The sequence below is a fragment of the Anarrhichthys ocellatus genome, unplaced genomic scaffold (genome assembly GCF_004355925.1).
Source record: "Anarrhichthys ocellatus isolate YVR2014 unplaced genomic scaffold, GSC_Weel_1.0 scaffold93, whole genome shotgun sequence".
Taxonomy (NCBI): Eukaryota; Metazoa; Chordata; class Actinopteri; order Perciformes; family Anarhichadidae; genus Anarrhichthys; species Anarrhichthys ocellatus.
In genome coordinates this window covers 1,412,498-1,430,849 of record NW_022280123.1, presented here as the reverse complement: position 1 = coordinate 1,430,849, position 18,352 = coordinate 1,412,498, and the positions used below count along the sequence as shown (strand labels likewise).

Genomic DNA, 18,352 nt, shown 5'->3' with positions numbered 1-18,352 from the left:
TGACCATGATTTCCTCATGGGTTATACGATTTGTTATTCCTCTATCTCCATCTAGCGGAATACAATTGTAAGTACAGCACTGAGAAAACTGTTTGGGCTGAACACTGGAATGGCCATGCAGTCATCAAATAAAAGAATAAATAAATGCCACTGGAAAGTGGTCTCAGACAATATCTGCGTTTGAATCATTTTAAGATTCATGATCTCTTTAAGCCTGTGTTTATTGGACCTCATTAACATCTAACACATACTAGTGTGCATCTTCTGAAACATGTCATTAGTCATCAAAAGTCACATTTATAAGCAGCTCTCATTAGTTGAGTTGTTAAAAGAGGGGCCCACGGTTATACCCCAAACAGAACATCAAAAAGAGTCAAATGACGTGATTTTCACATTTTTTTAATTTACTTTTTATTGTAAAGGTGGTTTCTTAGAAAATAGTCACGTGATACAGAGGCAACGAAATCAAGAAAGAGGCCTGAAAACAGACAAGTGTGAAGGCAATAAAGTCAAGAGAACATCGACAGAAAATAGAACTTTGGTGATGACATTCTTAATAAAACAGAAAAAAAATGATGATCATAAAAAAAAAGAAGAGATTTTACAGATCGTGGCAACACGATGGAAGGCGCAATACAAACAACACGTGAAAACATAGTGTGTTGTAACCAAAGCCCCAGTAACAGTCTACTGCGTGTTGAGCTGTCCTACACTCTTTTCCATACAACCGCTTTTGCAGCCAGATCCAGTGCAGCACAGAGAACACACGCGTGGGACGCTCGTCTCCGTCTGTTTTTCTTCAGACACAATCATTATAGCGATGTGTTTTAAGACAACATCTACGGCAAAGAAAGCATAACGTCCAAACCAAACGGAATCACATACCACATGCTAACGGAAGATCTGCCGACGAGAGTGAGCGCTATCGCGGGTTTAATGCTACATCAGCTGAAATGACAAGATCAACAGCAGTACAGTATATAAAGACTAATTTTAACAGTAAAAAACATCTCTATTTAAACATATCTGCCTATTAGGGAATGTGGTTGTTTTAGTACTTACATAGTAGTCATTTATAAGTGTTGGTTAGATAGGAGATAAACAGTACATCCATCAAGACAACAGTCTTTAGAGACTTCCTGTGTGAGCGTCTATGTCTTGCAAAAAAAATTAAATATCCAACATCTTCAGTTAATGCTTTTTCTTCTCAATAAGGTGACAGTTTGCAACTTAAAATTATCCATACTATGGTTGAAAGGGATTTTAAAATGACTACTCTTTTTCATACAAATGCTCTGTAGTGGACCAAAAACTCATCTTAGAAGTAAATTATCTTTGATTTGGAAGGGCCGACTGTGGCTAAGCAGGGCCGTCCTTTAATCAGAGGGTCGGCGGTTCGATCCCGGGCTCCGTCTCTGCTAGGCACATGTTGATGTGTCCTTGAGCAAGACACTTAACCCCAAAATTGCTCCCGTAGCTGGGCCTACGGTGTGATAGCATCTGAATTGTAGGTCTTTGTATAAAAGCGTCTGCTAAATGACTGTAATGTAATGTGTTCCAATAATTTCCTTTCCGACTGATAGTGAGTTTATAAATATGATGCTCAGCTATTGATTAAACCAATGACTTCCAAGCTTTTCCTTATCAGTGATTCAACTGATGACCCCTGACTTAGTGACACATATTATGGATCTTTCACATTATATTCAATTCATAACAATAACAGAATACAAAAAAAGGATAAACTGTATGTTCTGCCCTCAGGACTGGGGAATTGGCGCCCCCTCGTGGGCCCTTTAGGTTGTGTTGTTAATTTGCATTTATTTTGACATGCACTCTGACATGGAACAGGAAGTTCGCCACATGCGGTAGTTTTAGGTAGATCGTCTCAGAAAATCATCCGCTGCCATCCATCATGTGTTTACGCCTTCGAAAGCATAGTCTGTAAGTATTTGTTTAGCACGGACCACAAAATAGTATTTTAGTAATACTTTCTTCTTAAGTATATTTCTAAAGGTTAATTTTGTATCCGTAGCCAGTTGTTGTTACACTATACGTTTGACTGCTACAGAAGCATAGGAGATACATAAAGTTAAATTTGTAGTGTGTAATTCATATGCATCTTGCTCATTGTGTCCTTCTGTTTGTTTTAGTTTTACTCTTATTTGATTCGTGTACGTCGATGCTGCACAATAAAGCTCCATTGAATGGAGTTTGGCTTACTGCTGAATTGTGTACCAAGTTACACACACACACACACACACACAACGAGAGCAGTACACTGTACAATCAACCCAAATAGTGTGAAGTGATTGTGTTGATTAGGATGAATTTTGAGCAGATTATTTCCTGTGAATTTTCTAACCTTTTAATACATTTCTCTGCATTATGTAAAATAATTCTAACAACACAGGCTCTGTTGTGTTCAGGTCTTCGTTGTGCCTTTATGCTGTTTATATCTTAAATAATAATCCAAACTTTACAAATAACAATTTCATGTTCTTCACAGAAATGTCTAACACCCCTTCCCACCCCAGGTTGGGAATCAGTGGATTAAACTGACCAACAGTGTTTAAAATAGTTCAATTAACTTGAGTACTTTCTTACTGTTGAAACACTACATCTCTACTTTGACTTAATTGCCCCTTTTCAATGCTGGGTTGAGTATATTTATATTGCAGTATCGCTTCTTGACTTGAGTAAAATATCCTATATATGTGTATATATATATATATATATATATCTATAAAACACACCAATACACCTCTGGGAGATGAACCCTCTGCATTGTTGTCATTTACAGATTACTTCACACCTATTCTCAACAGCTATTTGTACATGAGTACGAATCAGAAGAAAGTTTATTCAGTTGTATTACTGTATTACTGTATGTCATTTCAATGGCGAACTACAGCTACGAGCAGACCCGTGGGGATTGTTTATTCTCAGAAACTACAAAGCAGATTTTGGCCCCCTTACCCTCAATGGCAGAACTACTGTAAAACTACTGTTTGTTTCTTGTTGTTTTTTTAGTTTTTTTGCAGGACACAGACGTGACTCTCTAATACTTCCATTGTAGTCTAAAGTAAATGTCAGCCCTGGTAACTAAATGCCTACAATGGCTTTACTAAACAGCACATTATCATCTCCTCCCTTCGCCTCTTCTTACCTAAACTCATATCTTGTCTCCAATAAGTGTTAAACTAGCCCATCATCTCCTCCCTCGCCTCACCTCCCTGTACACAAAACGCTTTCCCATCACCTTCATCAAACAAACCCATATTTTTGACGCCTCACATATTTAACCCGTCGCTCCCCTCCCCCTCCTTTTAGCTCAGCAGTACCCCCCCCCCCCTAGCAGGGATGAACGTTACAGGCACGGATCTCCTTCCGGTCCTTGCAACCAGCCGTCAGGGCCCCTTTAGCTCTTTTCTTTGCCGCCATGAAGCGCTCCTGGATCCCCCCCTCACACGGTTTGGTGCAGTCCCTCCAGGTGGTCCACGGCTGCATCCTGCAACCTGAAACAGAAGGGTCTCAACTCTGGCTCTCATGTAGTCAAGCTAACATAACAGATCGCTCCCAACCAACCTGGCTGCTCCTCGGCTGCCGCGTCTCTTCCCTGTTTGCCCCGTCTCCTTCTCTTTCCTCCTCCTGCACCTCCGCCTCCACCCCCACCTCCTCTCTCCTCCTTTGCTTTCGTCCGGCACTTCCTGATCTTGCACTTCTTCCTCTGGATGGTCTCGGGACAAGCGCTGCCTCCGAACTGCGGCTCCAGTTTGACCATACGGGTCCGAATGGTGTGTCCTCTGCCGCAGGACTTGTTGCACTCGGACCATTCGGACCACTCTGAGACCATGCAGTCGACGGCTGGAACGGAAAAGGAATGGAGAACGAGAGAAAACGAGGCCAGAAAATGAAATGTCAAGGAGCAAATACAAGCACAGGAAATATTTCATGGCGTATTTCTTCTAGTGATTGATAAGCTCAAAATCATGTTTGGCAGTAGTGCATGTTCCAATTTTAACTGTTCCTCTGCCCTTCCCTCGAGGTGTCATTCCATTTCACTGAAAGCTCAAGTGAACCTGTGTGAGATGTAGGAGTCATGTGCATTCATCTTACCCAGAATGCAGTACACTAATGAATTATCAGTAACCAATGGACAATGTGAGACCACATTTGTGTTAATCCACACACAAAAACTTTATTCAAACAAGACGGTCTCATCCTCAATAATGCCGGCAAAAAGCGAAACAGCGTTACTGCTATGAATGGAAATAAGACGAACACAGAGCCGCCAAAAGAAAAGGCCTCATCACTTTATCCTATGAGACATTAGTGTGAAATTGTCATGATTAGCAGATAAATTATTGAGTTAGGGCCAAAGACATGTTGGTGCCAAATTTAAAGAAATTCCCTCCAGGCGCTCCAGAGATATCGCGTTCACAGGAATGGGACGGACGGAGGGACGACCCGAAAAACATAATGTAAATGAAACATGATAAAAAGTGACGGGTGAAACAGGCAAGAAATGAGAAATGACACCTCAAAATGAACAAGCGTAAAAAGAATACATATGAAACAAAACCTTGAAAACGCAAACCAGGGACGTTAGGGCGACAGTATATAAATCAGTTTGTGGAAAAAAGTTCAAGTTTAAAAAGCTAAGGTGAATGCACCTATGATTCTGAAAGTACAGCGCAGTAAGTTGTTCGAGGCTACCTCTCTGGATCTCTCCTCTCTGTGACGGTTAGGAATGAAAAAGCAGCAGCTCTGTGCTTCCAGTACTCACGGCACTCGGGAAGCATGCACTTCTCCGTCTGCTCCAGCTCCTCGGAGCACCCCGCAGGATCCGACTTCAGCATCCTCTGACGCGTTCGCAAGCCCAGCCCGCACGTCACGCTGCAATCGCTCCAATCGGACCAGGGTGACAGCATGCAGGGGATGCTATCTGCAAACGATACAGGTATGCAAGCATGCATGCTACAGTTAAGTGGGCTAATTATTGCTAATTACATAATGAAGCTGGAACCTGGTTCATGCTCATGTGTAGTATCTCTGTCATCAGTTGGCTCATTTACTACAGTGAACTGAATTGGTCCGAAGTGTAAATTTACAACAAACGCTCATGTAACTAGAATTAGTGACTCATGGTTGTATGCCTCTGCAAACCAGCCAAGTAGCAGTTTAAGGTCATCACTTCAGTATTTTATCCTATTAGACATTTGTGTTAAATTGTCATTATTGACAGGTCGCTGCCACTACCAGAGACGTATACGGCGTCTCTACATCACTCCTCCTCATTCCAAATATGGTAACTTCTGTTTATCGGTTGCGAAAAAAACCAACATGGCGAAGGCTGTAATCCAAGATGGCGACAGCAAAATCGCCGAACTCGAGGTTTCATAACGCCAGTCCACAAACCAAAGTCTGGTTTCTAATGCAGATAGTGTCTCCTCAGTATAGGTGGGGTTCTCAGCTGATCGCCGTAGCGACAGGACCCTCGGTATATCATTTCAACCCTTAGACATTGGAAACATTGGAAACGTTTGCATTTTGTCAATCGTAAGGTGTAAATGCAGGTAGTTTTGCGAGCTGCTAATTTAAAAAAGATTGGTCAAGAGAATTAAATATTGCTGTCAACATTGCTGGTATGTCTCGTGTCGCGCTAGTGACGGTTCTCTCTGACTAATCAGTGGTCTGCAGTGTTTTAACTCCACCTTCTGGTATCGGCTCACCTCGCTTGGAACCTGAACCGAGGTGGGAACAAGCACAGAGGGGATCTATTGGTACAATCCACAACTTTTGCTAAAAAACCTCTTATGTGTAACGAACTAAACTGAACCAGACTGCTTGGTTGAAACGTGCCACAAGTGGGTGTTTGTGGCAGATATAATTAAATTCCCTCCAGGTGTTCCTGAGGTATCGCGTTCATGAGGATGGGACGAACCTGAGGTCACATTGACCTTTGACCACCAACCAGTTCACCCTACCAAACGGGCTCCAAGCCAAATATGAAGGAATTTCCTCCAGGGCGTTCCTGAGATCTCATGTTCAGGCATAAAAAAAACGTGTAATATGATAAAACCAAAGAAATGAAAGAAAATACATTTCACTTACGGCATTCTGGCATCATGCATTTCTCCACTTCTGCCACCTCGGTCTTGCACATTGATCCGTCTATAGGGGGCATCTTCACCATGCGCTCGCGTCTTCTCATGCCCAAGCCGCAGGTTACGCTGCAGGGGTCCCACTCAGCCCACTCGGTCACCACACAGCTGCTGGGTGCTGTGGAGAAGAACACAACACCAAAAAACACATTTAGTATTTCGGTGTTTGCCGATGTTCCACCACAGAGATGTCCAGCTTTGGATTGACTGCTAAACTTAGCGTAATTAACTGAACAGTGCTTGTTAAATTCCATTTTGGGAGCTTGTATACCCGAACCGACTCACTGTCACAATAACCTGTCAAGGTTTTGTTGTTTTGGGGATTACTGCAGAAAAGGAACATTTAAATAGTGCACCTATTTAGATGAAAAAAAGACACATGTACACAACTCATATATGCTTAATGGTTCATATGTGAAAAGACGGTAGCACATCAAAGTCACTACATCGTGGAAGAACATTAAAGTCACTTATGAAATTGAAAAATAAATTAAATTATTATTATTGTTTTTTAAATTCTCAACAGAAACATAGACATAGTCACACAGCAATACAATAGAAAAAGGCCTCACAGCATTCATCGTTGACGACACACTTCTCCGTCTCCTCAGTCTCGAGCTGGCAGAGCGAGCCGTCCTCAGGATACTGTTTGACATACCGCTCTCTAGACCTCATCCCCATCCCGCAGGACACGCTGCAGGCCGACCAGCTGATCCACTCCGACATCATACACGTCGAGGGCTCTGTCCACCAGGAAAAAAAGATAGACGCTTTCAGAAGAGCATCCTGACATTTTAGTTCCATTTCTTTTCTCTTTGTTGGTTTATTATTAGAAAAGGTTCCGGGTTTGTACTTGAGCTGTTCAAAACAAAAAAAGGTATCATAATTTGCATGTGTGGATTTCAAGAGAGAAGAGAAACAATGAGACCAGATTCAGCTCTGGAGAAGCACATTGGAGCTGATAAGACATTCTGGATTTTGTTTTGTTTTTAATGATGTTAATGCATGTTCGCAGTGGCAGCCATGATGAGCAACATGGAAGACATTGTTTTATGATCGCTTCCTCAGTGGTTCCCTGACCTGAGGACATTATATTCTTAGTCTGTCAATAGGTGTATTGGTATATTTCTTGGTGTAGGTATGAGAATAGCTGCATACATAGTAAAGAATATTATATTAAATATCTGCCAATAAACCCCCCTAAATGTTACACACTGTTCCTTTAAGTCTTTGTACTTGGAAGTCCCAATGTAAGTCTATGGGGGGAAAAAAACTTTTTGGGCACAATGGGCTCACGTGACGGACCTGGAAGTTGGGATTCCATGGTTCGGCCACCACGAAAATTGGCTTCACCCTTGGGGACTTGGTTGAACCCAGGTCCTCCGGTCTTCCTTCATGCCACACCAGACTCCCCTCTAACAGCTTCTCGGATTTGAGTCTGTTTAACTTTCAAAAAAAGCTCTTCCTCGGAATGTGCTTTGGCTCTCTTTTTAATAAGGCAAGTTGCCTGAAGGACAGTCCTATTCACAGCATGGGCCTGAGGGAGTGAAAGTCAATATGTATGACCCCCGGCTGGTATATCAGCTGAAAAGTGAACTGCAGCTTCTCTGGCTTTAACAAGGCTCCACTTTTGTGTATTTCATCACTATTAGCCAGCACTGCGCTTGGAGATCTCCCTATCACTCCCTCACTATAGGAGTCTAACTGCGCTTTGATGCCGTCTCAGTATACACCTCTTCTGAGAGGGGGAGCCCTGGTGCAGGTACTGAAAGTGAATCAAGACGATGCGATTATGCGAGAACAGGCCACGTGTAAATCAACAGAAAGCGGCATTGCTTACCGGCTGTGGCCTAATAAAGCAGAACTGACCGAAGTATTGATAAAAGATACGGGTATATCCGAACTCCTCCAGAGAGCCAAAGTGTTTCCCAGGAATATCAATCAATCCGTGAACCCTGCAATTATCAATCTCCCGCCGCACGCTAATGGTGCTCTAAATGAAAACAAAGGAGATGCTCCGCAGCAAAAAAAAGCCATTGCTGTCTGATATATCGATAAGAACAGTTGGGTGTGTGTGTGTGTGTGTATGAAGCTCTGAGGGGAAGATGGGCGCTGACCGCTCTCAGCATTTATTTTCAAAAACTGACAACTAGAAATTGGACAAAAGACATCTCCTGGGGGTTTGGGGGGGGGGGGGTCGTGGGTTGTTGCTTGGAGTGAGAGAGCATCAAACTGACATCTTAGACGGAAATCAGAAAGAAAAGTTTCTCCTCGGACAACAGCGAGAAATGTAGGAAAAGATTATTCCAATTTGATATTTGGATTCCAGCAAATCTCTGCTTTGTTGTTGTTGTTCATGTCTTCGCAACTACACTTTGTTTCTGCATCTTAATTAACACACACAATCCTGGAGTCCTATTATCTCCACCATAACAACATGGTGGGTCGATTTCTTTAAACTCAAAGATAAACATATTTTATTCCTGGTTTTTGGCACCTGGGATGCAGGAGGACGCTCAGCGCAAACAGCTGATCCACATAATCTTATGTTTCAGTGAAGTAATTAGGGTATCCAAATCACCGATGTTTACACTGTGTGATTCGGGATTTGTATTTTGTGACAGATCCTCTCAAAGTAACCATATCAACTTCAGGTATGTGTGGGCTTCACTGACTTTCCCAGTCAGCTCCTGGCTCCTTCTGTTTCACCTGTTTCTTCACGCATGCGCTGCATAGTCCTTCACAACAGCAATCCCAATGGTCGCGCAGTGGCTACACAAACAATTCCACAAGGCCGTGAAATATAAATGAGGCAGCGGCTTTGTGTTTCCACCTGCAGATCAGCCAAAATGAACCATTCACTTTGGGTTTTAGTCGCAACGGGATGAACACCTGAGCTTTAATCTGCCTATTATTTTGAGGGCTCACTGATCAAAGGAAAACAAGGATTACAACAAAAATAAATGCAGTCTTTGTTTTTTTTAATGCTAATTTGTGCAATGAAGTGGGACAGAAGACAATAATACCATTGTGTTTGTGGTCATGCAATAGAGTTTGGAGGTGAAAAAAATAATAGTTTTTCAGCATATCGTTTAAAGTGTGCCAAAAAAGTTTGTGTTTGTGTGATTATACACCTAGTATATTCACAACCTGCAATTCCAATTGTGAAATACATATATGAATGAAAAGGTGTTTTTGTTATTCTTGTTACTCTCACATTGTTACAGGAACGTGGGATGAACTAATAAGAACGCGCTCTGCAGTCTTTGTCTGTTTGATGAAGGGGCGTACCGCTCCCTGCCCGACGGCGGTACGTTTGTAAAATATTTGGCCACCGATTGGTTGACGCCGCACGCCCAACATAACTGAAAGATTGGGTGCCCTGTCTGTAGTAATATCCTACATATCCGTGAATTCCGGTACATTTTATGAACCTAAAAAACACAAGTTTAATGTCTACCATTAGTCCCCAGGGACCTGAGTCCTGCCGACACCGCTGAGTGTGTGGAGCTTCAGAGAGCTGGGGATGATCAGATGATAACATTCACTCTCAGTGGTTTCCCTGACATGAGAAACACTTTCAAAATACTTGGGAAAAATACAGTACACAGAGCTACCTACAGTACTGTATGGGGCCAAAGCTTGCCGAGTGGAAAAGTCATGCCACGCCACTGAAATGTATCCTGTATACTATTAAGAACAAGACAATGGAGGATATCTGGTCAGCCTGCCACTAATTTTGTCAGGGCTGCAACATTGTTTTCAATTTAGAATGGTATTCACTGATATTATAGATGTAAATGAGCCCGGTCACATCTGATTGGCATGAAATGATGATAAATGAGATCTTTAGTCCGGAAAGGAAAATAAATAGTTTTCTACTACTGAACCTCGCAGTATTCACAACGTGAAAGGAAGGTTGTGTGTGATAATATAAATATATATATATTTCTGTATTTTTTCATATCAAATCATATTTGGCAGAAAAGTTTTTTCCCAATATTGTGCAGCTCTAATCCGTCCTGTTTAAAGCATGAACGTCAGAACCGTTACCATTCGTAGACCACCACCGTTAGTGTGGCTAACCATCGTGTTTAGTATTTTTAAATTAATCATATATAATAATAAATCAACGCAGCACAAGTGCCGCTGATCACTTACGTAGCACCTACAATGGAGCACCTTGCTCAAGGACTTCCCTACCTACATTTACCCAGTAAGTGCAGTGATTAACAACTATAATCCCCACCCCCCTACACTCTCCATCCTTTACTTCTGATAAGGACACTGAGCTGTACGTGTGTGTTTTTACCATCAATGCTGCATCCCGGCCCCATGCAGGGCTGGAAATCTTGGGTGTGGGGACACGGCACGCTGAGGTCCAGCTGGGCCTTCAGCATCCTCTGCCTCATCCTGCGTCCCTTTTCGCACGTCGCGCTGCTACAGGCCGACCAGGGAGACCAGCCCGAGTAGATGCATGTCTCTGGTGTGTCATCTAAGTGAGAAACACAGGAGTCAACAAAGAAAAAGAGGCATTGTGATATGTCCTTTGGGCTGACACTGATTATTTTACATCGTACCCACAGGTGATTACTGCAGATACTGGACCAAAAGAGGCCACCGAGTGACATTTGAAGAGGGGGAGAGCAGAGTGTGATTTGTAAATGTCTTGCCCAATTATCAGCAGTAGCTGGAGCTCCAAGAAGTAGCAGGGGGACTGGCTTCAATTAAAAGTGCTCTCTCGGGGGTTCAGAGAGCCAGAGAAATTGAGGGAGAGAGAGAATATACCGTCAGGCCTCGGGGACGAACCTTAAGCGGGTGCAATTCTCCGGGATAACGTATAATGACAGAGGAGAATGAGGGAACAAAGGAGCCGGAGACGCAGAGAGGAAGGGAAGAGGACAGACGGGGCTGATGCGTAAGTGAAAGCAGTGAGGCTCCGCAGTGGAACAATAAGGGGCCGGCCTCGTCTTGGTAGTGTCATCTCACACAGAGAAGACGGGAGATGGCAGAGAAAGAGAGGACAGGCAAGAGTAAGAGAGGAGGGAAAGGAGCAAATGGTCTATGTCTGACTGAGGAAGACATTTATTAGCCGGTGGGAGATTCTCGTTAAGAAATTCTGCAGCGTGGGCAAAATGCTGCCCCCTTCCCGAGGCCACTTAAAATAGGCTCTAAGCGGCAATGTACTACACAAACACCGTCATGCACGGGTCTGTCTTGTTTAGCCCATCTGCTGGTTAACAAGCAGGCAGGGGACAGCTCATTTAGCAGGTTTAAGGTCACAGCGCTGATCCCGGTTCTTGCTAGAAAAGAACATGGTCACAGTTTTGAACATGTGGTTAACTTTGTAAATTCAAGCAAAAGAATGTTTAGTAAAAAAACAAGGTGCGGCTTGAAATAGGTATGTTTGTTACCTAATTTAAGTTTTGTACATAACTTAAAATAAGTAAATGTTGCCTTTTTGTTGTCACCTGTCTGTCTGTCTTGAAATTGCCGGTCGACTCTACCTGCATGCTTGTCTTTTATTGTTGTTTAGCTGTGTCTGACTGATTTATGTATTTCACATACTCTGCATGCTTTTATGTTTTGTGCCTCTGACATGGATGTTTTTTAGTGTCTAACAATTGCATCATAATATTGTCTTTAGTGCATGTTTCTATTTTAACATGATTATCCCTTATTTTATTTGCTTTGTGTGTGTTGACTTTGAGAGCCTCTGTGTTAGTTGTTAGTTTTGTTGTTAGTACTTGACAATGTATAAGAGTCTCCTGAGTGATGATACTACGTATATTAATATTCTCACTTTTTTTCATTGTTTGTGCACGCAATATTGTATAACCTTTTAAATTTAATCTTACATTCTGTTTTTAGGTTTATTTTGTAACTTCTGCCTCTTGGGACTACAGATGAAAAATAGCCTTTTGGCTAACTGGTGCATTTACAGAAATGTTTTTATTAATGTGCACTGCCCCTTATCAAATAAACCAATACATAAAATAAACACAGGACATGAAGGTCTCCTGGGTGAAAGTCCTGAAGTGTTTGTTTGACACTCTTCCCTACGCAGACTCCGGCAGAGTACGAGTACAAATGTGTTTGAGGAACGTCAAAAACCAATGGAGAAAATATTTTCCCTCGAAAAGTAATTTATAATGCAGTTTGCAATTTGTTGTATAGGAATGTACGTTTTAGGAGGCTGACATTTTCATACATGCATTCATTCATGAAAAGTGGTATAAATCTTAAATAAATAATATGTATAAAATATATGTTATATAATGAAATACTATAACAGTGAACATCTTGCATATACATTGTATACTGATTTCATATGTAGCACTGCTGAAACATCGTTGTCCAAGAGTGACAGGATCTGTGATCCATGGCAGGATATAAAGTATATATAAAGTGGTTGATCGGGACAGGACTTGTTCTCTCTGTGTTCTGATTACCTGACCTGAGCCCATCTGTGACTCTATCTAAACCACTTGTGTCTGTAATGAGCTATGTGTGTCCTGGAGCGCCATGCATCCCTGAATCCCCGCGGTATCCGCTCTGTAAGTGGATAGTTAACGTGAATGTTTTGCACACACATAGTGAATTGAAGAGTTCAAAGAACATAAAGGAATGCAATATCACGTAATGACAGGGTCTGAATAAAACACTCCATCAAGCCCTTAAAGTCAATCCATTATACCTCGTTAGGGTCTTTCCCTGAAGAACTTTAATCAAGAAAAGGTGTGTTTACAGTAATTAAATCAGAGTAAAAGGATTTTTTTTTTCCAACCATATGAACGTAGCAGGATGGCCAGAACTGGGGCCATTTTATGTGTACCGTTGCCACTGCGACCGTTGTAGCGGGCTGACTTCCGTATAAACTAAACAGAAAAACAACTTCAACAACTTAATGCTTCGTTACTAGCGGAGTTGGCCAGTTAGCTAGCTAATTCCACCACACTTTTCATGCTACACTGGTTACAGGCTACCTAGCTAACTAACCAGCCATCCGTCTCCGGAGCTGCGTCCACTCTCTTCCCAGCCAGCTGCGACAAAACACTTTACCACCAAACTGACGTGTGTTGTCATCATAACAACTAGCAACAATCGCCGTTTCCTTTCGTACCACTCAAATGACCACAGAAACCAGTTCAATGTCCACCCTACTCCCATTTCATTTGTGTGGGTGTGTGCATTTACTGTAGGCCTACCTTCCTCCTTCTCCTGTCCAATATCAGCAACGATGTCGTCTATGGTGTCCGGGACCACGTTGCACTGCTCTCCCTGCACACACAAAGAAAACTCATAGAAAAATATATCCAAAGCTCCTCACAAAAGAAAACAATCTTTGAGCATGAAACTTTGATGATTACACTATTATCTCTGTTATCTCAATAGATCACCATTGGCTGTGTATGAGAAAATGGTATTTCAGGAATTGTGTGTGTGACAACATGATTGAATTGCAATTATATTCTTAGTTAACCTCCATGCCTGTGTGGATGTGTGATCAACAGAGTTTAAATAGTTTGACACCATCATCACGAAGCAGTCTTGTTTAATCAGATACTTCGACGAAGTTGCTTGTTGTTGAAGTCCTGCATAAGGTGTTAATTGTACGTAAATTACATATCTTTTTAAAATTTTCATTCAAAAACGGCTCACATGTAGCAAGTTATTACATTTGTAGCACACTTGAAATTAATATAATTACTATAAATAGACTTGATCACATGAGTTTCAAGTAGTTTTGCAGAAGAGCCATCAGCTACAGCGTAAATTTGCTGGCGACTGTCACATGCAAGTTAGCCCAAATGGCGTTTTACTTGCATAATATAGTGTTGGAGCTGTACTTCCTATCATTGGTAGAAATATATATATGGTTATCAAAGAAGTTGAGTAAGTATTCCATAACTGTTGGAGACCAATACAATAAACGATAAAGTGGTTTTGTCGACAAGGTTGCAGTGATTGAAAGTTTTGTAAAAAGCTAATACGTGGTATTTTTTGCCAAGAAACACTCTGTATAAGTGCATACCTACTTTTACATACTGCATTGTACCTTTCTAGCGATGCGTTCCACCACCAGCTTGGCTACAGAGGTAATTGCCCCTCCCTCTGGGTCGTAGAAGGGGCTCTGGGGGTGGTCTAAACTGGTCAAGGGTCGGATCTTCTCCTGAGGAATAGTGGGCTTGTTTGGTGACTGAAAAAAAGCCGAAATAAGACGGTAAAGTGAGCAAAAAAGTGTTATATTCAAAGGTTAAAGCTGCTATACTCAGTGTGTTTTATAGTGACAATAGATCAAATGAATTTGTGTCATGTAAAAGGTTTTGCTTGCAGAGACAAACCCACAAATAATAATCGACAGACTCCTCTCAGCTCTACAGTGTGCTTTAGCACCTTTCAGCTCATTGTTTTGGTTTTCCCGTCTGCAACTTCACAGTCATGGTTCAGTCTTACTGCCCTCATCAGCGCTGTTTTCCAGCTATATGGTCGGCAAAGAAGCTCTATGAACTGACTTTATGCCACAACGGATGGATAAAGTTAAAGATATTTCCCACTGGAGACCAAAACAAAGCTAAAAAAACTTGACTTATATTTGTCAAGTGGTCACAAACAAGAATCCGAATGAATGCCAATGTTGCTCAATGACAGCTTGATAGGTAAAAAAATGCCATGTTTCTAACACAGTTGTCATAATAGCTTGCTAGCATAATAGATGCTACCAATAAAGATGACAATGATTTGAAGGGAGAGTATTCCCACCCTCTCACATTAGCATTGTGCAAATGGGGCACTTGGTGTTGCAACGGTTGGTGTCCTAGAGAAAAACATCTGCTCTTGTACCGTGTACTGAGTATGAAATACAACCCGAGGGAGGGCAGTCTGAGTCTTCCACTGAGCAATGGTAAGAGTAATCAAAGTTAAACAGCCAAAATTTAGGACATGGGAATTATTTGTGGGACAAGAATACTAATCCATAGCAGCGTACAGTGTCTGCATGTCTGTGAAACACGCTTTTAGATGGAGAACAACATAATTTCTCTTGAGGGGAAGGGAACAGTGGAGCGGCAGTAATTTAAATATACAAACAAGAATTAATAAAAAGTAATAACATTGTAATGGGTGCATTCATTTTATACCCCAGTCTGACCTATAAGGGTAAGGTAGGTAGGTATCAAGAGCCCTGAAGAGTCACCTGCAGCCACTGCTCTTTTCTTCTCTTTGTTCTTACTCAGTGTTGTTTCAAGTTTCAAAGCAACTTAACATATGCAGGAGTACTAAATCAGACAAAAGGAAAGACATCCACAAAGGAAATATGAGAATGAGATATGAAGTTACATTCTCATCTACAGCGCTGTAACGGCGACGTTGATGATTCCCTTTGTAGTTAAAAGTTCACTAAAAGTACCTTCTCTGACTTTTTGGTTAAAAAACCTTATGTCAGAGGGCTGAAGTGCTGTGGCCGCCATCGCTCCTCGTCTCGGGGCCCCACAAAAGCAAAGCTGACTCTGTCCACGCCGTGCAGCAAAGTCGTTTCCCCAGGGAGTTGGACAGTCTCACAAGCTTAGCCTCCAATGCCTCCAGTAGAGGGTGATAGTGTCAACTGTTTGAAGTGGATAATAGTTGAAGTCTTTTGGGTGCCGCGGCAGGTAGTGGAGGTTCACCAATGTAGTCTATCCTCCCCCATTTTTATGAATTGCGTCCTATCTATTCATGTTCATACAAATTGCCAGTTTTTTTCTGTAAAGTTGAATTTTATGATTATTTGACAGCTCTGACTTCGTGGGAAATAAATTCGTGCCACACCTTTTGAAACCCTAGAATTTTTACACAGCTCACAAATCGGCCATTTACCTCAGCGGAAATACTGCTGTTTAAATATGTTTCAAATACGTTCAGTTGCCTCTTAACTGCCTTAATTATTGTACCTATGGTCACAACATCTTAAAACTTGGAAAACACATACTATGTATGTACATTGACTACCGTATAAATACTTTCTCCAAAATAAGAGCTCTTCCGGAAGAGCAGGGACTTCGCCTCTCTGTGACATACAGATACAGTCATCAACATCCCAAAAGGAAGCACAGCGATTGAATTAAGTGCAGTGGACTTTGACACAACCCGAAAACACAATACCGCCGGCCACGGCTGTTGCCGTCACCCAAGCATTTCTGATTTAGTAAACATTGTAAACATGAGTGTATGGTCTCAATCACTAGTTTCAAGTCTTCTTCAATACAGCATGATGTTCATTTAGTAAATAATGCTCCCATTGGTGACGCTACCTTGTTATTGACAGGTCGCTACCAGAGCCGAATATGGCGTGTCTACCACAACGTCTACAAACTCCTCAGTCCAAATAAGGTCCCTTATGTTTACCAGTTGCAAAAAACAAGATGGCGAGGGCTAAAATTCCAAGATGGCGATGGCCAAAATGCCCAACTCAAGGCTTTAAAACCGCAGTCCACAAACCAATGTGTGATGTCACGACAACTTAAAGCCTCTATTGGATGCTACAGCTCTCATGTTTCTACCATTGCCAACATACATCTGAACTAACCAGTGACATTAAACTAGATTACCTCATATGTGACACCATTGTCAGTGCCTGCATCCCAGGGAATGAGGTCTGTCTCCAGCCTCTGGACCCAGCCACACTCCTTGGTGCAGAGGTCCTCTCCCGACAGCCCCACATTCCAGTCTGGGCTAGGCCCCAGCATGGTGAGGAAGGACATCAGGTGACGGGTTTGGTCCACAGAAAACTCAGCCGATGGAGCTGCACGCCTGGTGACATGGGTGGGTAAAGAAAAGAAGACAAAAAAAAGGGAATTAAACAAAAGTTTATATCCAGATGATTAAATATTATAATGAGGCAGCTCTAAGTCAGCATTTTTTTGTTAAATACTTGGTAAAGGGCTCTGATGTCAAGAAATCTGACCCGACTCAACCTCTTCTAATTGCTGCATAATTGAACCTCTGAAATGTCCAATTAGTGGCAGAAAATTATAATGAAATGTTCTCTCTCAATGTCTAAAAATCGACAGAATATAATAAATCACTCAAAGATGATAATAGGATAATTTCAAGTTTTTGTATGAAAAACAGTCTCGGTATCTTAATCATCACGTCTTAACCGAGACATACTGTAAGTGCAAACAGAACTTTTTTTGAACAACTTGATAACTTTGCATGCAAAATTGAACAAAATCAGCTCATATTTCATGCTCACATGGAGTGTGTGATCGTGAGTGTGTGTGTGTGCATGCGCGCAAAGATTGTCATTAGTAAAAATAATAGCGGCACAATGTATCGCAAATGACAGACAATGCTAGGAGGGGTAATTAAACAGATGTTTGGTGAAAGATACGGTACATTAGTGTTTGTGTGTGTGTGTTGGTGCTCATGCAGTGCTGGGGGCTAGAATTATGATCGGTTTCTAATTGCTCTTGAGCTAGTTCCAAAGAGTGCACAGGATGCCAGAGTGTGTGATTATTCAGCCTGGCTTTTTAAGAGCTGCATAAAGGAAGACATCATAAAACAATTAAGAATCATTTGTAATTGTTCAAGATCAAGAGCAGTGGATGTGAGCTGCGCGCCATTCAGGATATTTAGAGCGATTGTTGTGGCAGTAAATCCCGCATGATTATCAGAGACCCCAATCATCCCGACCACGGACGGCTTCGGCTGCTGCCGTCTGGCAAGCGGTATCGCAGCCTCTGGGCAAATAAACTAGGCAGCTGTTTTTATCAGGCTCACACAAGTATTTGCACACTATATCCACATAATTCACATTACAGTGGTATATACACTGTATGTATATCATTTGTAACATTATAGTGTATTTTATTACCATGTTATACCGTTTTATTGCTATTATGCTGAAATGTTGAGGAGCCAAAACAAAAGAATTTTACTCTCTTATACTTGACATGTAACAATAAAAGTTTCTAAACTATACATATTTTCTTACATAAAAACATATCTTCAGAGTATCGACATATTCAACGAAACAGGAATGTACTAGTGCTGGGCAAGTTAACGCGTTATTATCGCGTTAACGCATTCATTAATTAACGCCGACAATTATATTATTGCGCGTTAACGCAGTTTTTATTTTATTGTTATTAAGCGGACATTTTTTAACACAAGAACCGGGCAGCGAGCGGTGAACAGCTGTTTGT

General features: G+C 41.7%; 1 protein-coding gene across 1 annotated transcript in view; it reads right to left on the bottom strand.

Moving 5' to 3' along the window:
• Window positions 1-386: 386 nt before the first annotated feature.
• LOC116398895 (spondin-1-like) overlaps window positions 387-18,352 on the bottom strand; it is a 99,299-nt gene continuing 81,333 nt past the window's right edge. Inside the window, exons 8-16 of the mRNA XM_031875641.1 lie at window positions 16,754-16,955; window positions 14,227-14,367; window positions 13,376-13,448; window positions 10,480-10,662; window positions 6,740-6,910; window positions 6,118-6,285; window positions 4,790-4,948; window positions 3,589-3,867; window positions 387-3,518 (exon numbers count right to left, since the gene is read on the bottom strand). Of these exons, the coding sequence (XP_031731501.1) occupies window positions 3,355-3,518; window positions 3,589-3,867; window positions 4,790-4,948; window positions 6,118-6,285; window positions 6,740-6,910; window positions 10,480-10,662; window positions 13,376-13,448; window positions 14,227-14,367; window positions 16,754-16,955 (1,540 nt within the window). The 3' untranslated portion in view covers window positions 387-3,354. The remainder of the gene's footprint in view (window positions 3,519-3,588; window positions 3,868-4,789; window positions 4,949-6,117; window positions 6,286-6,739; window positions 6,911-10,479; window positions 10,663-13,375; window positions 13,449-14,226; window positions 14,368-16,753; window positions 16,956-18,352) is intronic.